This window comes from Salvelinus fontinalis, chromosome 42, assembly GCF_029448725.1.
Source record: "Salvelinus fontinalis isolate EN_2023a chromosome 42, ASM2944872v1, whole genome shotgun sequence".
Classification (NCBI taxonomy): domain Eukaryota; kingdom Metazoa; phylum Chordata; class Actinopteri; order Salmoniformes; family Salmonidae; genus Salvelinus; species Salvelinus fontinalis.
In genome coordinates, this window is record NC_074706.1 from 22,907,389 (window position 1) to 22,928,270 (window position 20,882).

A 20,882-nucleotide genomic window follows, 5' to 3' on the forward strand; every position below is an offset into this window, starting at 1 on the left:
GCCATTGGACTCTGGAGAATTGGAAATGCGTTCTCTGGAGTGATGAATCACAATTCACCATCTGACAGTCCGATGGACGAATCTGGGTTTGGCGGATGCCAGGAGAATGCTACCTGCCCGAATGCATAGTGCTAACTGTAAAATTTGGTGGAGGAGGGAATAATGGTCTGGGGATGGTTTTAATGGTTTGGGCTAGGCCCCTTAGTTCCAGTGAAGGGAAATCTTAACGCTATAGCATACAATGACACTAGACGATTCTGTGCTTCCAACTTTGTGGCAACAGTTTGGGGAAGGCCCTTTCCTGTTTCAGCATGATAATGCCCCAATGCACAAAGCGAGGTCGATACAGAAATGGTTTGTCGAGATCGGTGTGGAAGAACTTGACTGGCCTGCAGAGCCCTGACCTCAACTCCATCGAACACCTTAGGGATGAATTGGAGGCCTAATTGCCCAACATCAGTGCCTGACTTCACTGATGCACTTGTGGCTGAATGGAAGCAATTCCCTGCAGCAATGTTCCAACATCTATTGGAAAGCCTTCACAGAAAAGTGGAAGCTGTTATAGATGCAACTGGGGACCAACTCCATATTAATGCCCAAGGTTTTGGAATGAGATGTTCCACGAGCAGGTGTCAATACTTTTGGTCATGTAGTGTATTGAAATGTGTAATTCGCACTCTGACCTGAGAAAGGCAGCAATACAGCATCTAGTCTGCTGGAAACGCAAATGAAGAGCGTAAACGGAAGTAAACAATGACCAAGAAGCACTTCCACGTCAGCGTTTTTATTGTTATTTAGACGTTTATTAACACGAGGGAACTCAAAATATGACTAATTTAACTGCACAGCATCACATATTTACCCGATGTTGTATTTAATTCGCGTTGGATACAGGACTTGGTTGATAGACGTTAACGTTATATAGGTAACGCTAGCTAGCTAACGTTAGCTAAAAGTAACAATGGCTAACTGTATGGTTTTTCACACTCAAATAGCCTCCATCATGGAGGTGCTAGCGAATTCAGCCGTGGCAGATATCTGTAAACTCGTAGACAACGACTATGCAGTGTTTCGTTTGGAAATAACTCAAAGCCAGAAAGAAAACAGGGCATTAAGGAGGAAACTACAGCTAATGGACCTGAAGGTGGCACGGGAGCGCGCAGAGAGGACAATCCGAGAGCGCGCCCTCGCCAGTCGTCCCAGTAGTGTCAAGATCCTCGATCGATACAGAGGAATGGCAAGAGGTACATTTTGAAGAAGGCAGATGCTTCGGGGCCTGTCGCCCCGTTCTCCTCTGCGCGTGTGTTAAGATGTGTTGTCCAGAATTTGGTCTTGGACAGTTTTTGGATAGTATGCAAAACTTCCCCTTATTACTTACCTATCTTTCACAACTTTTTTATTTGAGCTTTGTTTTACAAGGCAGACCAATTAAGAACAAATTATTCTTGCACAAAGACAAGATCATATTCTAAGTAGATTATTGATTTACTGAATGTCCTATTATCATACTAAAAAAGAATGTGATGCATGGAACATAATCAATCAATAAATAGTATATCAAGAAGTTATGAGACGTGTTACTTTACATCCTTGCCAATTGTAGACAGTGTCAATAATGTACAATATACAATTGAGCATTGACAGTACATAATTTAACCACCCCTTTTCCCCAATAATTTTCTCAGGTGAAGGACATCTCACTGGAGGCCACAGGAGCTTTGTGAAGCCAGCAGGACACAATACATGGAGAGATGACCAACCAATAGCTGTTGATGAGGGGAGTGGAACCTCAACCCAGCATGTTATTGTGATAGAGGTTAGTGTCATAGTGTAACATTAAAAGTTACAGTACATCAAATTTGGCCTGTTTTATTTCAGAAAGGCTCCGCATGGCTATTAATTTGCATACATGTAAATCCTAATTTATCTGCCATAGGGGAGCTTGTTAAACCTCCTCTCGTCTATTAGCGTCTCATCAGCAACACTAAAAAGTACTTCAACATTTTTCTAAATAAAAGTACCCCACGTAAAGTGTCAACCTGTATTTATTCATGATATGAAAAATAATTGTCTTAACATTAACAATGATCCATATTTGTGCATATTTAAGTGATATTAAATGTGGATTTAAAACAGAATCTATGTATGGTGTTATTTCATGGGGGACTGAGGTCTATATACAGGAACACTTCCTACTCCACCTACTCTATTGGTCCCAATGCAATACACTGTAGGCCTATAAATTACATATTGGCTTATAGAGAAATAAACTATTCTATGTGCAGAGGTAAAAGTCAGGTTGGGATTACTCAGTATGGTCTGTAGAAACCACCTCCCAATGCCCCAAGTCCTTCTGCTCACCCGATCTAGAATTCCTTACAATCAAGTGCCGGCCATTTTACCTACCAAGAGAATTCTCGTCAGTTATAGTCACAGCTGTGTACATTCACCCTCAAGCAGACGCCAAGACAGCCATCAAGGAACTTCACTGGACTATATGCAAACTGGAAACCATACATCCTGAGGCAGCATTTATTGTAGCTGGGGATTTTATCAAAGCAAATTTGAGAACAAGTCTACCTAAATTCTTCCAGCATGTTGATTGTGCTACACGCATGCTCAATACACTCGACCAGTGCTTTTCTAGCTTCCGTGATGCATACAAAGCCCTCCCCCGCCGTCCCTTTGGCAAATCTGACCACGGCGCCATCTTGCTTCCTTCCGTCTTATAGGCAGAAACTCAAACAGGATGTACCAGTGACGAGAACCATTCAACGCTGGTCCGACCAATCGGAAGCAACGCTTCTGGCATATGTTCCGGTCAGCCTCCGAGAACAACATCGACCTATACGCTGACTCAGTGAGTGCGTTTATAAAGAAGTGCATTGGAGATGTGGTACCCACTGTGACTATTAAAACCTACCCTAAACAGAAACCGTGGATTGATGGTGGGATTGCACAAACTGAAAGCGCGATTCACCGCATTTAACCATGGAAAGAGGTCTGGGAATATGTCAATATAAACAGTGTAGCTATTCCCTCCGCAAGGCAATCAAACATGCGAAATGCCAACACAAGGACAAGGTGGACTCGCAATTCTACGGCTCAGACACGAGACGCATGTGGCAGGGTCTACAGAAAATAACGGACTACGAAAATAAATCCAACCACGTCACGGACACCGACGTCACGCTTCCAGACAAACTGGAAGTGTGACGTCGGTGTCTGTGATGTGTATTATCCGCTTTGAGGATAATACAGTATCACCGTCAAGGCCCGCTAACAAGGACTGCCCCACCCCCCAACACGAGTAAAACATTTAAATGTGTTAACCCTCAAGACTGCTGGCCCAGATGGCATACCTAGCCGCGTCTTCAAAGCATGCACAGACCAGCTGGCTGGTGTGTTTACGGACATATTCAATCGCTCACTATCCCAGTCTGTTGTCCTCACATGCTTCAAGATGGCTAACATTGTTCCAGTACCCAAGAAAGAAAAGATAACTGAACTAAATGACTACCGCCTCGTAGCACTCACTTCTGTCATCATGAAGTGCTTTGAGAGACTAGTCAAGGATCATATCACCTCCACCTTACCGGCCACCCTAGACCCACCTCAGTTTGCATACCGCCCCAACAGGTCCACAGACGACGCAATTGCCATCACACTGCACATTGCCCTATCCCATCTGGACAAAAGGAATATCTATGTAAGAATGCTGTTCATTGACTACATCTTAGTATTCAACACCATAGTACCCTCCAAGCTCATCATCATGCTGGAGGCCCTGGGTCTCAACCCGCCCTGTGCAATTGTGTCCTGGACTTTCTGACGGGCAACCCCGAGGTGGTGAAGGTAGGAAACAACATCTCCACTTCGCTGACAATCAACATTGGGGCCCCACAAGGGTGCGTGCTCAGCCCCCTCCTGTACTCCCTGTTCACCCACGACTGTGTGGCCATGCACGCTTCCAACTCAATCACCAAGTTTGCAGAGAACACAATAGTAGTGGGCTTGATTACCAACAAAGAAGAAACAGCCTACAGGGAGGAGGTGAGGGCACTCGGAGTGTGGTGTCAGGAAAACAACCTCTTACTCAACGTCAACAAAACACAGGAGATGATCGTGGACTTCAAGAAACAGCAGAGGGAGCACCCCCTATCCACATCGAAGGGACAGCAGTGGAAAGCTGGAACATTTTAAGTTCCTCGGCGTACACATCACAGACAAACTGAAATGGTCCACTTACACAGACAGTGTGGTGAAGAAGGCGCAACAGCACCTCTTCAACCTCAGGAGGCTGAAGAAATTTGACTTGTCACCTAAAACCCTCACAACCATTCACAGATGCACAATCGAGAGCATCCTGTCGGGCTGTATCACAGCCTGGTACGGCAACTGCACCGCCCTCAACCGCAAGGCTCTCCAGAGGGTGGTGCGGTCTGCACAACGCATCACCGGGGGCGAACTACCTGCCCTCCATGACACCTACTGCACCCGATGTCACAGGAATGCCAAAAAGGACAACAACTACCCAAGCCACTGCCTGTTCACACACTGACATCCACAATTGATGGTCCATCAGCAGGCAATTAAGTATGCTAGGCAGCCTGTTACAGTAGTCGTTTTTTATGCTAAGCAGTGAGAGGGTTTTGTTCATGCAGGAACAGTCATGTATGCCTTTTTAGAGAACAGTGTAGGTTAAAAGGAAGAATAAACCAATATCACGATATGCCTCACTCAAATCAATATCAAATGGTATCGATATTATATAAAATTATCGATATTGGTGCCCACGATTTCCTCATCTGATAAACCTCTACTAGAACTTTGTCTCTAAGTGGTAGTATTCATTCCCAATATCTTGGGTGTCTGAGATTTGATTGGGCTGCACCACTGACACTCTTGGAGACCTCTTTATCCTAAAACGTATGTACATTTTGCATATTAAGTTGGCAGACTGAGGGTCTTCTCTGAGCAGTTGACATTCCCTCTATTCTTGTCCCACATATTCTTAAGATTTGACACTACTTTTAGTGACAAACGGTTTTCCAATCCGCCATTGCAAAGTTTTGGCAACTTCCTCCCAAAATTGTAAATTAAATGTTTCATTATGCTGCATAACAGAATGTATTGCCATTGAAATAGCATGGTAACCCAAAAATGTATTTACATTTTTTATTGTGATTAACTTTCTGATCCTCGCCAACATCCCTGCCATCCCATACAATTTGTTTCGAATTTGGTGATTCAACAGCATTATATTTATTTCTCATCTGTTGTGTCAAGTTATTCAGATCTATGCATTTATCAGTGCGGTCCTCTCCACTGTTAACTATCACCACAGACAACAGTGTCGCCATCAGTACAGTTAAATCCTACTATTGCACTAGGTCCACCCTTTACCAGTCCCAAAATGATTTTTGGAAGAAGCCTTTGACTTGCCTCCTGAAGTGCCACCATACACAGCACAGCCATTAGTTAGACAGCAAAAAAATGTTTACATCAGCAAGAGCAGGGAAGGCCAGGGCTCATGATTGGAATATCCCTTGCAGTGTGTAATGCAGTGTAGCCTAGTTTTTATTTACACCATCCCAGCAGCGCAAAAACTCGGGAACGAAGTTAGACGTTTAACTTTTCCCTGTGCTTCTCCGACCATGCACTTTGTATAGCCTAGGCCTATAGTCTGTTATAAACTGGGTGGTTCGAGCCCTGAATGCTGATTGACTGAAAGCCATGGTATATCAGACTGCATACATACCATGGGTATGACAAAACATTTATTTTTACTGCTCTAATTATGTTGGTAACCAGTTTATAATAGCAATAAGGCACCTTGGGGGTTTGTGATATATGGCCAATATACCACGGCTAAGGGCTGTGTCCTAGCATTCCGCGTTGCATCGTGCTTAAGAACAGCCCTTAGCCGTGGTATATTGGCCATATACCACCCCCTCCATATACCTCAGCCCTTACAGTTTATCAAGTTCAGGCACATCTTTTGTTGAGACAGGTATGTGTGGTTTTTTTATGGAGTATTTAAAACTTGTTTGTTTAATGAACACAAAATGGGACGTTTTATTCAGACTTTCATTGAGACTAGTATGCATCACATCTGATCTCACTCTATTCTGCATAAACATGACAGCGCTATATAACCAATATACACTTAAATATAAAAAATATACCCACACACTAACAAACACCTACTGTACAAGTCAAAATGTACACCACAACATCTTATGTCCACCATGATGGGTTAAACAATGAAGTCATTCTGTAACTACAGTATAGGACTCAAACAGTGGGGATGGGTAAACACTCCATGTTGAAAGTGTGTTTATTATCTGTGTGTACGTACCTGAGGGAGTGTATGTCTGTGTAATCTGTATCACCTGTCTCTTCCAGGAGGAGGAGGGTCCAGAGGGGCTGCTGGTGAAGGAGGAGGGGTGTGAGGAGGGTCTGGGGAACCCTGAGGGGAACATGGTCATGGAGGACAACCAGACTACACCTCCTCCTGAACCCAGAGAGGAACCAGCTGAGCATCACAGGACCACACACAGTCTCACTGAGGTGAGCCCACTGTGAACTACTGTCTGAATGGTATTAGGTCAGGGCCCGTATCCACAAAGATCAGAGTGCTGATCTAGGATCCGTTTTGCCTTTTAGATCTTAATGAATAAGACTATATAGACAAGTGGGGACCTTATCCTAGATCAGCACTCTTACTCTTAGATGCTTTGTGGTGTTAGGTTCTTATTATCAGAGTAAATAACTCGACGGACACTAGAGAAGCTTAACCAAGTTTAATTCTTTACAAAGGGTCGAAACAGCTGGATTCAGACAAAAGACATTTCACACAAGCACTGATATTTAACCCTTTCTCCTAGGCTGAGTCTCCTCCTACCCATCTGTACAAACATTGTTCTTTATTGCTAAGCAGGACACTAGTGATATGGGCCATAAACTTCTATTTCTCCCTTAAGCTGACCTGACCTAATCCATGGCTCTCTCCCCTTATCAATGCCTGCCACATGTAATCGCTTCCCTGCACTCAACACATTCCAAGCTTAATTGCACACACTATATACCTTCCTCCTATAACCATTAAATTCTGGTGTCGACACTCTAAACCTCAGCACTCCATCAGTGACATGAATAAGTATATTTCACATTCTCAAAACCCAACAGTGGATGCGGGCCCAGGTCTTGATTAATTTTGTCTTAAGTGTGGGACCATGTCTTTGAATTATCAAACCATTAAAGAGTGTCAGGTAATCAAATCAATTAACACGTTTGCATAGTACTCATAGCAATCCCTAATTCTTGATCCAACATCCTCTCACTTTGTATCTCTTACAGTCAGTAGACATGGAGGATGGGAAGCCTGATCTGCTGCTGGTCAAAGAGGAGACAATAGAAGATGAACCAGAGAGCATTGATCTGCTGAGTGGACTAAAGATGGGGGAGCAAGGTAAGGGAGAAATACATATACATATACTTCAATGGGAATAGTGGTGGACTTACATAACATGAAATCAACACAATTTATATTTACATAAAAAACACAATGTATGAACTTGAACAGGTAAATGACAAAAAAAACACATATGTAAAGGTTTCTCTGCCATGTTTATTTTATAACCTCTTTCTGCAGGTGGTTGGCTGGAGGATGACAGAGGAGACTGGGCGGCCATCTTGGATTCCCAGACCCAGACAGGTGCAGCCAAGGGCCCGCGGGACAACATAGTGGAGGTCAGTGGATGGGACAGCGTCCTCAACTCTGGGCTGGGGAACAACACTGTTAACCACAACCAGAAACAGACAGTGGAATACAAAACCACGTCTGAACTTAGTCTCCATGACAACAGACTTGCTGAGACCAGGGCGAGGCGTAGATTTGGTCCGCGGCGACGGGGAGGTGTCCGTATGCGGCAGGAGAGGACAGACACAGACTCGGCTAGCGATGCTCCGTCCTGCTCTTATAGTTGTGATTCAGAGAGACTGATGGCGCCTCAGCTTAACCCTCTAACAGATGCTGCCTTCAGCCTGCCTTCTATAGGATCTATCAACTGGAACATGGACCCTGTGACATCACAGACACTACCTGGCCTTCATCCTCCTCACACTCCCCTAATGTTAAACCAGACCTTAGACAATGCCAGTGCCTCAACACTAAATGGATACACAAGCCCATTGACAAATGACAGTAATAGTAACGCTGTCAGTAGATCTGGTGGTAAAGAGAAGCGCTTCCCGTATTCGTTCTGTGGGAAAGTCTTCAGTTTCCCTAAACAGGTGGAGCTCCACCAAAGGATACACATGGGGGAGAAATTATTTGGCTGCCACCTGTGCCATGCCAGTTTCTCCCGCTCGTTCAACCTGAAGAGGCACCAGAGGGTCCACACAGGGGAGAAAACCTACAGCTGCACCCAGTGTGAGAAGAGGTTCTCCCACCAGCACCACTTGAAGAGGCACCAGAGGGTCCACACAGGGGAGAAATCCTTCAGCTGCCCCAGTGTGAGAAGAGGTTCTCCCACCTGAAGATCATCTTAAGGTCCATACAGGAGAGAGAATGTTTGCCTGTACGCACTGCAGGAAGAGGTTCTCAGAGAGGAGCTACCTCAGGATACACCAGCAGAAAATGCTCATGGCCAATGAATAGAGTATAGTAAAATGTAATGTAGTACTAGTTAGTTTGTAGTTAATTATGTTGGTTTTGGATGTATAGGGAACTGGAAGAGGTGAAATGAGGAAAAAATTAGTATGATGACATAAAACCCCACTGATCTCATGAGCCTTATTAATACATACCCCAGTCCTTATTCCCAGTCCCTTCATCACTAACTGCAATGACTGCCTTTCCTTTCCCCTGGATTCCCTCGTTCCCCTCAAAACCTGCTCAGTCTCCTTCACCCACTGCTCCCTGGTACACCCCCGAGCTACGCCAGTTAAAAGCCAGTGGACGGCTGCAAGAGGACTGGTCTAGTACGTCATTCTCAAGCATAAACAGATCACCTGTTAAAACATAAGAACGCCCTCTCAGCTGCAAGAACATCTTACTACTCCGACCTCTGGTAAAAACAACCAAAAAGTCCCCTTCTCCACAGCAAACCGCCTACTTCAGCCTCCTGACAGCTTCCCTACAGACTCCTTCCCTGAACAGTGCAACAAGTTCCTGAAAATCCATGACATCCACCACCACCTACTTACAATGCCCAGTACAACCTCAGCATCCCCATAGATAGTTTCCCGGTAACTCTGTCAGCACAAGTCAAAAGCCTCGGGGTCACTCTGGACCGAAACCCTCATCCATGCCCTCGTCACTTCCCGTTTGGACTATTGCAACACTGCCTCCCAAACTCACCAACCGACTTCAACTGGTCCAGAACTCTGCTGCCAGAATCCTCACCTGCACCAGATCAACCGATCACATCACACCAATCCTCATCAATCCACACTGGCTCCCTGTGCAATCCCGTATTAACTTTAAGACAGACACCTACAAAGCCCCCCACAACCTGGCACCCACCTACCTCTCTGACCTTCACCCAGCACGTGCCCCTTCTGCTCCTCCTCTGCTGGTTTCCATGTCACCCCCCATTCACAGGTCAAATAGGGGGTGCTTATATTTGTCCTGTTTCACTGCATGTATTAGTAGTTAACCAGTGTGAGTGTTAGATGTGAAATGGAAATATGTTTTTTAAAATATCTGAGGCACCCTGGGAGAGTGAGGTCACGGCCAGGGATCAGCCATTATTGACAGCGATACTGGAGCAATAAGTACCTCGCTCATGAGCACATCGACAGATTTTTAACTGGTCTGCTCAAGGATTCGAACCGATGACATTTTCAGTAACTGGCCCAATACTCTTAACCGCTAGGCTACCTGCCGCCTCTCCACCATGGTTGCCTGAACCCTCAACTGCTCTGGCTCAGGCTCTGGAATGCACCCCCCCCCCCCACCACACACACATACAATATGCAGACACAGTATTCTCATTCAAAAACCTCCTAAAAACAAATCTCGTCAAGGATGCCTATAACCTATTGCCTGTGGTCTATCATTGACTCTGTCCTACTTAACCTCCCCACCCCCGTGTCTTCTCAGTATACCTACAGTGCCTTCAGAAAGTATCCAGTTAACACCCGTTGACTTTTTCCACATTTTTGTTGTGTTACACAATTACATTCACCTACAGACACAATACCCCATAATGTCAAAGTGGAATTAAGTATTCAACCCCTTTGTTATGTCAAGCCTAAATACAGTTGAAGTCGGAAGTTTACATACACTTAGGTTGGAGTCATTAACTCGTTTTTCAACCACTCCACAAATTTCTTGTTAACAAACTATAGTTTGGCAAGTCAGTTAGGACATCTACCTTGTACATGACACAAGTCATTTTTCCAACAATTGTTTACAGACTATTTCACTTATAATTCACTGTATCACAATTCCAGTGGGTCAGAAGTTTACATACACTAAGTTGACTATGCCTTTAAACAGCTTGGAAAATTCCAGAAAAGGATGTCATGGCTTTAGATGCTTCTGATAGGCTAATTGACATAATTTGTATTTCAAGGCCTACCTTCAAACTCAGTGCCTCTTTGCTTGACATCATGAGAAAATCAAAAAATATCAGCCAAGACCTGCCTGAAGGTACCACGTTCATCTGTACAAACAATAGTACGCAAGTATAAACACCATGGGACCACGCAGCTGTCATACCGCTCAGGAAGGAGACATGTTGTGTCTCCTAGAGATTAACATACTTTGGTGCGAAAAGTGCAAATCAATCCCAGAACAACAGCAAAGGACCTTGTGAAGATGCTGGAGGAAACAGGTACAAAAGTATCTATATCCACAGTAAAACGAGTCCTATATCGACATAACCTGAAAGGCCGCTCAGCAAGGAAGAAACCACTGCTCCAAAACCGCCATTAAAAAGCCAGACTACATTTGCAACTGCACATGGGGACAAAGATCGTACATCCTCAGGCCTGATGAAACAAAAATATAACTTTTTGGCCATAATGACCATTGTTATGTTTGGAGGAAAAAGGGAGAGGCTTGCAAGCTGAAGAACACCATCCCAACTGTGAAGCACAGCAGCATCATGTTGTGGGGGTGCTTTGCTGCAGGAGGGACTGGTGCACTTCACAAAATAAATGGTATCATGAGGAAGGAAAATTATATGGATATATTGAAGCAACAGCTCAAGACATCAGTCAGGAAGTTAAAGCTTGTTCGCAAATGGGTCTTTCAAATGGAAAATGACCCCAAGCATACTTCCAAAGTTGTGGCAAAATGGCTTAAGGACAACAAAGTCAAGGTATTGGAGTGGCCATCACAAAGCCCTGACCTCAATTCTATAGAAAATTTGTCGGCAGAACTGAAAAATCGTGTGCGAGCAAGGAGTCCTACTACAAACCTGACTCAGTTACACCATCTGTCAGGAGGCATGGGCCAAAATTCACCCAACTTATTGTGTAAGGCTACCTGAAAAGTTTTACCCAAGTTAAACAATTTAAAGACAATGCTACCAAATACTAATTGAGTGTATGTAAACTTCTGACCCACTGGGAATGTGATGAAAGAAATAAAAGCTGAAATAAATCATTCTCTCTACTATTATTCTGACATTTCACATTCTTAAAATAAAGTGGTGACCCTAACTGACCTAAGACCTAAGAATTCCTACTAGGATTAAATGTCAGGAATTGTGAAAAACTGATCTTAAATGTATTTGGCCTAGGTGTATGTAAACTTCTGACTTCAACTGTAAGTTCAAGAGTAAACAGTCGCTTAACAAGTCACATAAGACCTTGATTTTTGAATGGCCTGCTCATCTCTGTACTCCACACATACAATTATCTGTAAGGTCCTTCAGCCGTGCAGTGAATTTCAAACACAGATTCAACCACAAAGAGCGGGGAGGTTTTCCAATGCCTCGCAAAGAAGGGCAGCTATTGACAGATGGATAAAAAAATTTAAAAAAAAGCAGACGTTGAATATCCCTTTGAGCATGAGGAAGTTATTAATTACACTTTGGATGGTGTATCAATACACCCAGTCCCTACAAAGATACATGCGTCGTTCCTAACTCAGTTGCCGTAGAGGAAGGATACCTCTCGGGAATTTCACCATGAAGCCAATGGTGACTTTATAACAGTTAGAGTTTAATGGCTGTGATAAGAAAAACCAGATGGATCAACAACATTGTAGTTACTCCACAATACTAACCTAATAGACAGAGTGAGAAGATGGAAGCCTGTACAGAATCCAAATATTCCATAACATGCATCCTGTTTGCAACAAAGCATTAACGTAATACTGCATAATACAAACTGTTGTGTTTGAGGCAAATCCAATACAGTACATTATTGAGTACCACTCTATATTTTCAAGCATTGTGGTGGCTGCATCATGTTATGGGTATACATGTAATTGTGAAGGACTGGGGAGTTTCAGGATAAAAAATAATTGGAATAGAGCTAAGCACAGGCAAAGTCCTAGAGGAAAACCTGGTTCAGTCTGCTTTCCACCAGACACAACTTTCTGCAGGACAATGACCTAAAACAACGCTAAATCTACACTGGCGTTACTTACCAAGAAGACAATGAATGTTCCTGAGTGGAAAATGAATGTTCCTACTTGAAAGTCTACGGCAAGACCTGAAACGGATTGTCTAGCAATGATCAACAACCAATCTGACACAGCTTGAAGAATTTTGACCAGAATAATGGGCAAATGTTACACAGTCCAGGTGTGAAAGCTCTGAAAGACTTACCCAGAAACACTCACAGCTGTAATCGTTGCCAAAGGTGCTTCTACAAAGCATTGACTCAGGGGTGTGAATGCTTATGTAGGTGAAATTTCTGTACTTCAATTTTAATACATTTGCAAAAATGTCACTTTTTTTGTCACTGTCATTATGGGGTATTGTGTTTAGATCGGTGAGATTTTAATTTATTTCATCCATTTGATTTTTTTGCGCATTATAAAAATAACACATTTACATAAGTATTCAGACCCATTGCTAGGAGACTCGAAATTGTGCTCAGGTGTATCCTGTTTCCATTGATCATCCTTGACATGTTTCCACAACTTGATTGGAGTCCACCTGTTGTAAATTCAATTGATTGGACATGATTTGGAACGGCACACACCTGTCTATATAAGGTGCCACAGTTAACGGTGCATGTCAGAGCAAAAACCAAGCCATGAGGTCGTAGGAATTGTCGGTAGAGCTCCGAGACAAGATTGCTTCCAGGCACAGATCTGGGGAAGGGTACCAAAACATTTCTGCAGCATTGAAGTTCTCCAAGAGCACAGTGGCCTCCATCATTCTTAAATAGAAGAAGTTTGGAACCACCAAGACCCTTCCTAGAGCTGGCAACCCAGGGCAAACTGAGCAATCAGGGGACTGGGCCTTGGTCAGGGAGGTGACCTGATGGTCACCTACAGCTGCCTGTGCTTAGCTCCTAGCAACAGAGCTCCAGAGTTCCTCTGTGGAGATGGGAGAACCTTACAGAAGGATACCATCTCTGTAGCACTCCACCAATCAGGCCTTTATGGTAGACTGGCCAGAGCAACTCTTCAGTAAAAAGGCACATGACAGCCTGCTTGGAGTTTGACAAAAGGCACCAAAAAGGACTCTCAGACCATGAGAAACAAGAGTCTCTGGTCTGATGAAACCAAGATTGAACTCTTTGGCCTAAATGCCAAGCGTCACGTCTGGAAGAAACCTGGCACCGTCCCTACGGTGAAGCATGGTGGTGGCAGCATCATGCTGTGGGGAAATATGAACGTAGCAAAGTACAGAGAGATCCTTGATGAAAACCTGATCGAAAGCACTCAGGACCTCAGACTGGGGCAAAGGTAAACCTTCCAACAGGACAACGACCCTAAGCACACAGCCAAGACAACACGGGAGTGGCTTCGGAACAAGTCTCTGAATGTCCTTGAGGGGCTCAGCCAGAGCCCGGGCTTGAACCTGATCGAACATCTTTGAAGAGACCTGAAAGAGACCTGAAAATAGCTTTGCAGCGACGCTCCCCATCCAACCTGACAGAACTTGAGAGGATCTACAGAGAAGAATGAGAGAAATTCCCCAAATACAGGTGTGCCAAGCTTGTAGCGTCATACCCAAGACTCGAGGCTGTAATCGCTGCCAAAGGTGCTTCAACAAAGTACTGAGTAAAAGGTCTGAATACTTATGTAAAGGGAATATTTCTGTTACTTATTTTTTATTTGCAAAAGAATTACAAACTGTCACGTTCCTGACCTATTTCTGTTAGTTTGTTATGTGTGTTAGTTGGTCAGGACGTGAGGTTGGGTGGGCATTTATGTTTTCTGTTTCTGTGTTGGTATTGGGTTGCCTGGTATGGCTCTTAATTAGAGGCAGGTGTTTGGCGTTCCTCTAATTAAGAGTCATATTTAGGTAGGCGTTGTCACAGTGTTCGTTGTGGGTGATTGTCTTCCGTGTCTGTGTAATTGTTTGCACCATACGGGACTGTTACGGTTTGTTCGGTTTGTGTAGTCTAATTGTCCTATTCGTGCGTTCTTCTTGTTTTGATGTAAGTTCGTCGTTTAGGTCTGTCTACACCGTTTTGTTAGTTTATACAAGTTCGTGTCTATGTTAAACGTTTGTAGCCTGTGTGTGCACATCGTTTATTTAGGTTCACGATCGTTTTCTTGTTTTGTTAAATAAATATGTGTTCAAACTTCGCTGCGCCTTGGTTCCCTCAATACTCCTCCTCTTCCGAAGATGAAGAGGAGGAGGACCGCCGTTACACAAACCTGTTTTTCCTTTGTCATTATGGGGTATTGTATGTAGATTGATGAGGGGAAAAAACTATTTAATCAATTTTAGAATAATGCTGTAACATAACAAAATGTGGAAAATGTCAAAAGTTACTTTTACTTTCCTAATGCACTGTATGTGTCCCCCTAACCTGCACCCAAAACCGGGTCCGTATTCTATTCACAATCCTACCCCTTAAACATAAAACCTTACCCTAAACCGTATTCGTATCCTCTACCCAATCCCTCCCTCTTTTTATCTGACCTGTTTCATCTGGTCCTTTATTTAAATATTAATTGGATTGATGCACTTGATTTTATGATCTTTTGTACAGCACTTTATTTAATGTAGGCCTACTTTTAATGTAAGATTTCCCTGAAAGGCATCTGCCAAATATAATGTATTATTATGATGATGAGGCAGAGTAGATTATATGGTGATGGTTGGTGTGATGGTTTCTGTAACAATGCTTCACTGATGAAGAGTGACACACTTTGGGCCTTTAGATTGATACTGGTGTTTTATAGTCAGATAATGATAGTGCCTTAATTAATGTTTACTTGACATGAAGTAGTAAAGATGTGTGTACTGCAATGTTGAACCTTTTCCTAAGTATTCTAAAATTCATTTTATCAAAGCGAGGGTACCAGATTTACAGAAAAGGTCAAGTGTTACCATAGTGACAAAAGTTATTCTACTTGTAACATATCCCTTTTGTGCAATAAAAGTACTGTACTTCATGTTATGTGAGTATGTGTGACCATTTTGTTAAATACAACGTTAACTAGGTGTCGGCTGCCTTGGCTATTTTTGTATCATTGCAGGGACTGAATTTCCCTTATCTCTCTCTAGTAGTCCGTCGGTTTCGACGATGACGACTCGTGGATGTCATTTCGGTTTATTGTGGGTTCTTGAGTGGCTCAGGAGTCAGTTTTGAAGAGCAGACTGAAGCATGAGGGACAGACATGTGCTTCTGATGGTGTTGTGAGCGAGGTTGTGCGAGTATGACGCTCTTCCCTGGCTGCAGATAGTTGTTTCTGTCCCGCTCAAAGTTGTCTACTGCGGTGAGCGTTTGAGTGCCAGGTGGATCGGGTAGAGGCAATGTCTGTGAGTTTGCCGGGCTGGATATTGCAGAACTTGAGGTTGTGTTTAAGGTAGCCTCAATGTTGGTGCTGTTAGCTTTCTGCAGTACCTCCAGGTTGGAGACCTTGTTTTGCCACCGGATACCAATAATAGATCTCAGAGATTGTGTATGGAATGTCTCCAGCTGTTTGAAGTGGCGACTGTACAGGGTCCAAGTTTCACAGCCATACAACAGAGTCATGATGACTACCACATTGTAGATTTTCACTTTTGTGGAAAGAGTGATGGTGTTATGGTTTAGTATCCTGTTCCTCAGCCTTCCCAATGACTGGCTTGCTTTCTGAATTCTGCTACTTATTTATTGGTTGAGTGAGCCGTCCTTGGAGATGGTGCTCCCCAGATATGTGAAGTGGGCGACATTCTGGAGCTCGGATCCACTCAGGTGGATGCTGGAGACCACTGGGTTGGACAGGGGTGATGGTTGATGATTACAGTTTTTTCCCAAGCTTTATCAAAGTTGTCTGATAAATACTGGAGGTCTGCCTCTGTGTACGCAAGTAGGGCACAGTCATCAGCATACAGGGCCTTGCGGACAAAATGTTCTTGTGGTTTGGTCTTTGCTCTTAGCCTGCACAGGTCGTAGATTGAACCATCATCCCTGTATCTGATGTAGATTCCTTTGTTATAAGGTCCTTCGTGGCGTGGTTGAGGACAGCAGTGAAAGAAGTTGAACAGCATCAGGTTCAAGATAAATCCTTGCTTGATGCCATTGGAGATGGGAAAAGCTTCAGAGATATCACCACCACAGTGGATCTGGCCTTGCATTTCGTCATGGAGTACATGAATAATGTTGTAGTTTTTGCGGGCAGACAAATTTGTGAAGGATCTTCCATAATCCCCCTGTTCACCGTGTCAAAAGCCTTGGGTGAGATGTATGAACATGCAGTAGAGGTCCATGTTTTTCTCAATACATTTTTATTTTATTTGCCTCATGAGAAATATCATGTCCACTGCGACCAGGCCTGAATCGACGTTGCGCTTTTGGGAAGTTGTCTTCTGAGAGGTTTGCCTATTGAGGATGACTCGGAATGACTCGATACCATGGGGATAGCTTTTTCAGTTTCCTCAAATGTAGGTGGTTCGTCCAGGTAATGTTGGATGGCCTTTTGGGGCATCAGGTTTATGGTTGTGGGGTTGACAGTGGATGGTCTGTTCAGGAGATTGCTTAAGTGTTCCACACACCTCTCTGCAATACTTGTTTAGTCTCTGAGGAGTGTTTTGCCATCTGCTGATCTGAGGTGATGTGCAAGACTTCACCGGTCCCTAGATGGTTTTGAGGCATTCAAATAACTGTTTGGTGCAGTGTGTGTCTGCATACATTTGTGTGCATTCTGCTAAGTCCCTTCCACCATTGATCTTGCATCGATCGGAGCTGTTTCTGCAGTCTTTGCTGCAAGTGTTTGAACTTGTCTCTCTAGGAGGCAGATTGGGGGTTGTTTTGTAAAGACAATGCAGCGTTCTTTTCCTTCAGGAGCATCGTGATTTCGTCATCTTTGTCATCGAACCAGTCTTGGTGGGTTCTCTTTTTAGTGCCAAGGAGTTTTGTTGCTGATTCCTGTACAGTCTCTTTGAACTCCTCCCATTTTCCCGAAGGGGTATCCGTGGGGTTGATGCAGATTGCAAGTTGAGTATCCAAGCTGCCTTGCAACTGAGCCTTGAGGTGTGCATCTTGCAGCTTCCCTGGGGAGGGTGTAGATTTTTATGTACTGCCTTGGGGTGGTTTGGCACGATGTGCATACCAAGGATCACTCTCACCATTCTATGTGCAGCACTCTTCGCCACGCATGGCTGTGGTAATCTTGACATCCTTAATGTTGGTCTGTCGCACAATGATATATTCCATCAGGTGCCAGTGCTTGGATCTTGGGTGCATTCATGTAGTTTTGTACTTGTCTGTTTGCCCAACGATGGTGTTTATGATGGCGAGGCTATGCTCTGATAATTTGCTCAGGAGTAGGAGCCCATTTCCATTCATGGTTCCCACTCCATCTTTGCTAATCACTCCTTGCCAGTTGGTGCTCTCTTTGCCCACCCTGGCATTGAAGTCTCCAGTAATGATTAGTTTTTCACTCCAGGGAGTTGTTGGATGAGTAGAACTGCTCTTTCACATTGTCAGGGCTTGGTAATGTAGGTGCATTGGCACTGATTATTGTAGCATGCCTGGTCTTGTTGAGGAATCCTGATTTTCATTAGCCTCTCATTTATGCCGTAAGGTAAGCCTTGCAGGTGCCTGTGAAGGTTGGTTCTTATGGCACGTCCCAACCCCTGTATTTAGTCCTCATCGTTTGGTTTCCCTTTCCAGAAAAATATTCAGTGATGGTGCCATCGTCAGCTTACCTTGTTTCACTGAGCTGCTATGTCGATCTTACATCTGCTCAGTTCTCTGGACAGCAAGGGAGTTCTTCTCTCGTGATGTGTGAAAGAGTTTTTGTCCATTTATTGTTCTAACGTTCCAAGCATTTATTACGAGCTGCTTTTTGTCCAGTTTAACTGGTTTAACTTTTTTGTTAATATTGCTTGTTTATTTATTTATTTTTTAACCCCTTTTTCTCCCCAATTTTGTGTTATTCAGTGGTAGTTTCAGTCCGTACAGACTCGGGAGAGGCGAAGGTCGAGAGCCGTGCGTACTACAAAACAAAATCCAATCAAGCCGCACTGCTTCTTGACACAATGCCCAGTTAACCCGGAAGCCAGGCGCACAAATGTGTCGGAGGAAACACCATACACCTGGCAACCGTATCAGCGTGCATTGCGCCCGGCCTGCCACAGGAGTTGCTAGTGCACGATGAGACAAGGACATCCCTGCTGGCCAAACCCACTCCTAACCCGGATGATGATGGGCCAATTGTGCGCCGCCCCATGGGTCTCCCGGTTGCGGCCGGCTGCGACAGAGTCTGGACTCGAACCCAGAATCTCTAGTAGCACAGCTAGCACTGCGATGCAGTGCCTTAGACCACTGCGCCACTCTGGAGGCCCATTGCTTGTGTTTCTACCGTTTGGGGGATGATCTGCCAGCCACAGTAAGCTGACCAGATTCAGTAGGGCAGGCAATTTCTAAGGCACATTTTCTAGCCCCTTCCCTGGGTTAGGTTGAACAGTTCTGTCCTAAAAAGGGCTGCTCAGATATCCAGGGTGCTGCTGAACATTTTCTCTGTCCTGGTTACGAAGATGAGTGGCCAATATCCTGGACCGCCAACATATATGTTCGTGGCTATGACTGCCAGTGAACATCTCTCCCTGTCCCTACAGCCACCGCTGTAGGGCTGTGGTGTAAGCACGAGTTACCTGTGCGTGAGTTGATTATAGTGGGAGAGCTGTTGCGCTGGGACAGTACCACTCTCTCTGCGTCCAGAGCCAGGACGCAGAGTTGGCTGCACAGTTATTTTCTGGACTCTCTAGAGATGTTTGACCGGGTTCAAGTCCGGGCTCTGGCTGGGCCCCTTAAGGACATTCAGAGTCTTGTCCCGAATCCACTCCTGCGTTGTCTTTGCTGTGTGCTTAGGGTCGTTGTCCTGTTGGAAGGTGAACCTTCGCCTCAGTCTGAGGTCCTGAGCACTCTGGAACAGGTTTTCATCAAGGATCTCTCTGTACTTTGCTCTTTTCCTCGATCCTGACTAGTCTCCCAATCCCTGACGCTGCCACCACCATGCTTCACCATAAGGATGGTGCCAGGTTTCCTCCAGATGTGACGCTTGGCATTCAGACCAAAGAGTTCAATCTTGGTTTCATCTGACCGGAGAATCTTTTTTCTCATGGTCTGAGAGTCCTTTAGGTGCCTTTTGGAAAACTCCAAGTGGGCTGTCATGTGTCTTTTACTGAGGAGTGGCTTCCGTCTGACCACTCTCCCATAAAGGCCTGATTGGTGGAGTGCTGCAGAGATGGTTGTCCTTCTGGAAGGTTCTCCACACAGGAACTCTGGAGCTCTGTCAGTGACCATCAGGTTCTTGGCCACGTCCCTGACCAAGGCCCTTCTCCCATGATTGCTCAGTTTGCCCTGGGTTGCCAGCTCTAGGAAGGGTCTTGGTGGTGCCAAACTTCTACTATTTAAGAATGATGGAGGCCACTGTGTTCTTGGGGACCTTCAATGCTGCAGACATTTTTTGGGCACCCTTCCCCAGATCTGTGCCTCGACACAATCCTGTTTCGGAGCTTTACGGAGAATTCCTTCGACCTCATGGCTTGGTTTTTGTTCTGACATGCCCTGTCAACTGTGGGACCTTATATAGACAGGTGTGTGCCTTTCCAAATCATGTCCTAGCAATTGAATTTACCACAGGTGGACTCAAATCAAGTTGTAGAAACATCTCATGGATGATCAATGGAAACATGATGCAACTGAGCTCAATTTTGAGTGCCATAGCAAAAGGTCTGAATACTTATAAAAATAAAAATAAATACCTTATTTACATAAATGTGCAAACATTTCTAGAAATCTGTTTTGGCTTTGTCTTCATGGCGTATTGTGTATAGACTGAGGACTTTTTTATTTATTTAATCCATTAAAAAACAAAATGTGGAGAAAGGGAAAGGGTCTGAATACTTTTTGAATGCACTGTACATGGCTCCTCCTTTTGCTACGCAGAGTTGCTTGGGGCTAGCCAGCTGCAGTAGCTGAAAGCAGAAAGTAACAAGCAGGCAGGCGGAGAGCACTAACTACCACTACACTACGGCACTAGATGCATCACACACACGCAAAGTACTTATGTGAGTGTTTGTATTTAATTTCAACAAAATGGTCAAAGTTAACTATGTGTTGACTGACTTGGTTATTTTTGTATCATTGCAGGGACTGAGTTTCCATTATTCTTAATATGGCAATTTTTTTATAATAAACTCCAATGGCTCCATATTGTTGGGTACTTGAATCACAGTGTTAGAGATGGGCTTGACTGTGGTTAACATTTTATAATATCATGTCTTGTTTCTGTG

General features: G+C 44.2%; 1 protein-coding gene across 2 annotated transcripts in view; it reads left to right on the forward strand.

The window, feature by feature from the left end:
* Nucleotides 1–699: 699 nt before the first annotated feature.
* LOC129841166 (zinc finger and SCAN domain-containing protein 5B-like) overlaps nt 700–20,882 on the forward strand; it is a 28,844-nt gene continuing 8,661 nt past the window's right edge. The window contains exons 1-5 of one of the 2 annotated variants that reach the window (XM_055909312.1): nt 700–1,244; nt 1,686–1,816; nt 6,409–6,573; nt 7,363–7,474; nt 7,658–15,550. In XM_055909312.1, the coding sequence (XP_055765287.1) occupies nt 962–1,244; nt 1,686–1,816; nt 6,409–6,573; nt 7,363–7,474; nt 7,658–8,544 (1,578 nt within the window). In that variant the 5' untranslated portion in view covers nt 700–961 and the 3' untranslated portion in view covers nt 8,545–15,550. Of the gene's footprint in view, nt 1,245–1,685; nt 1,817–6,408; nt 6,574–7,362; nt 7,475–7,657; nt 15,551–20,882 lie in introns of those variants that run through there. The other variant, XM_055909311.1, reaches the window with a different exon arrangement.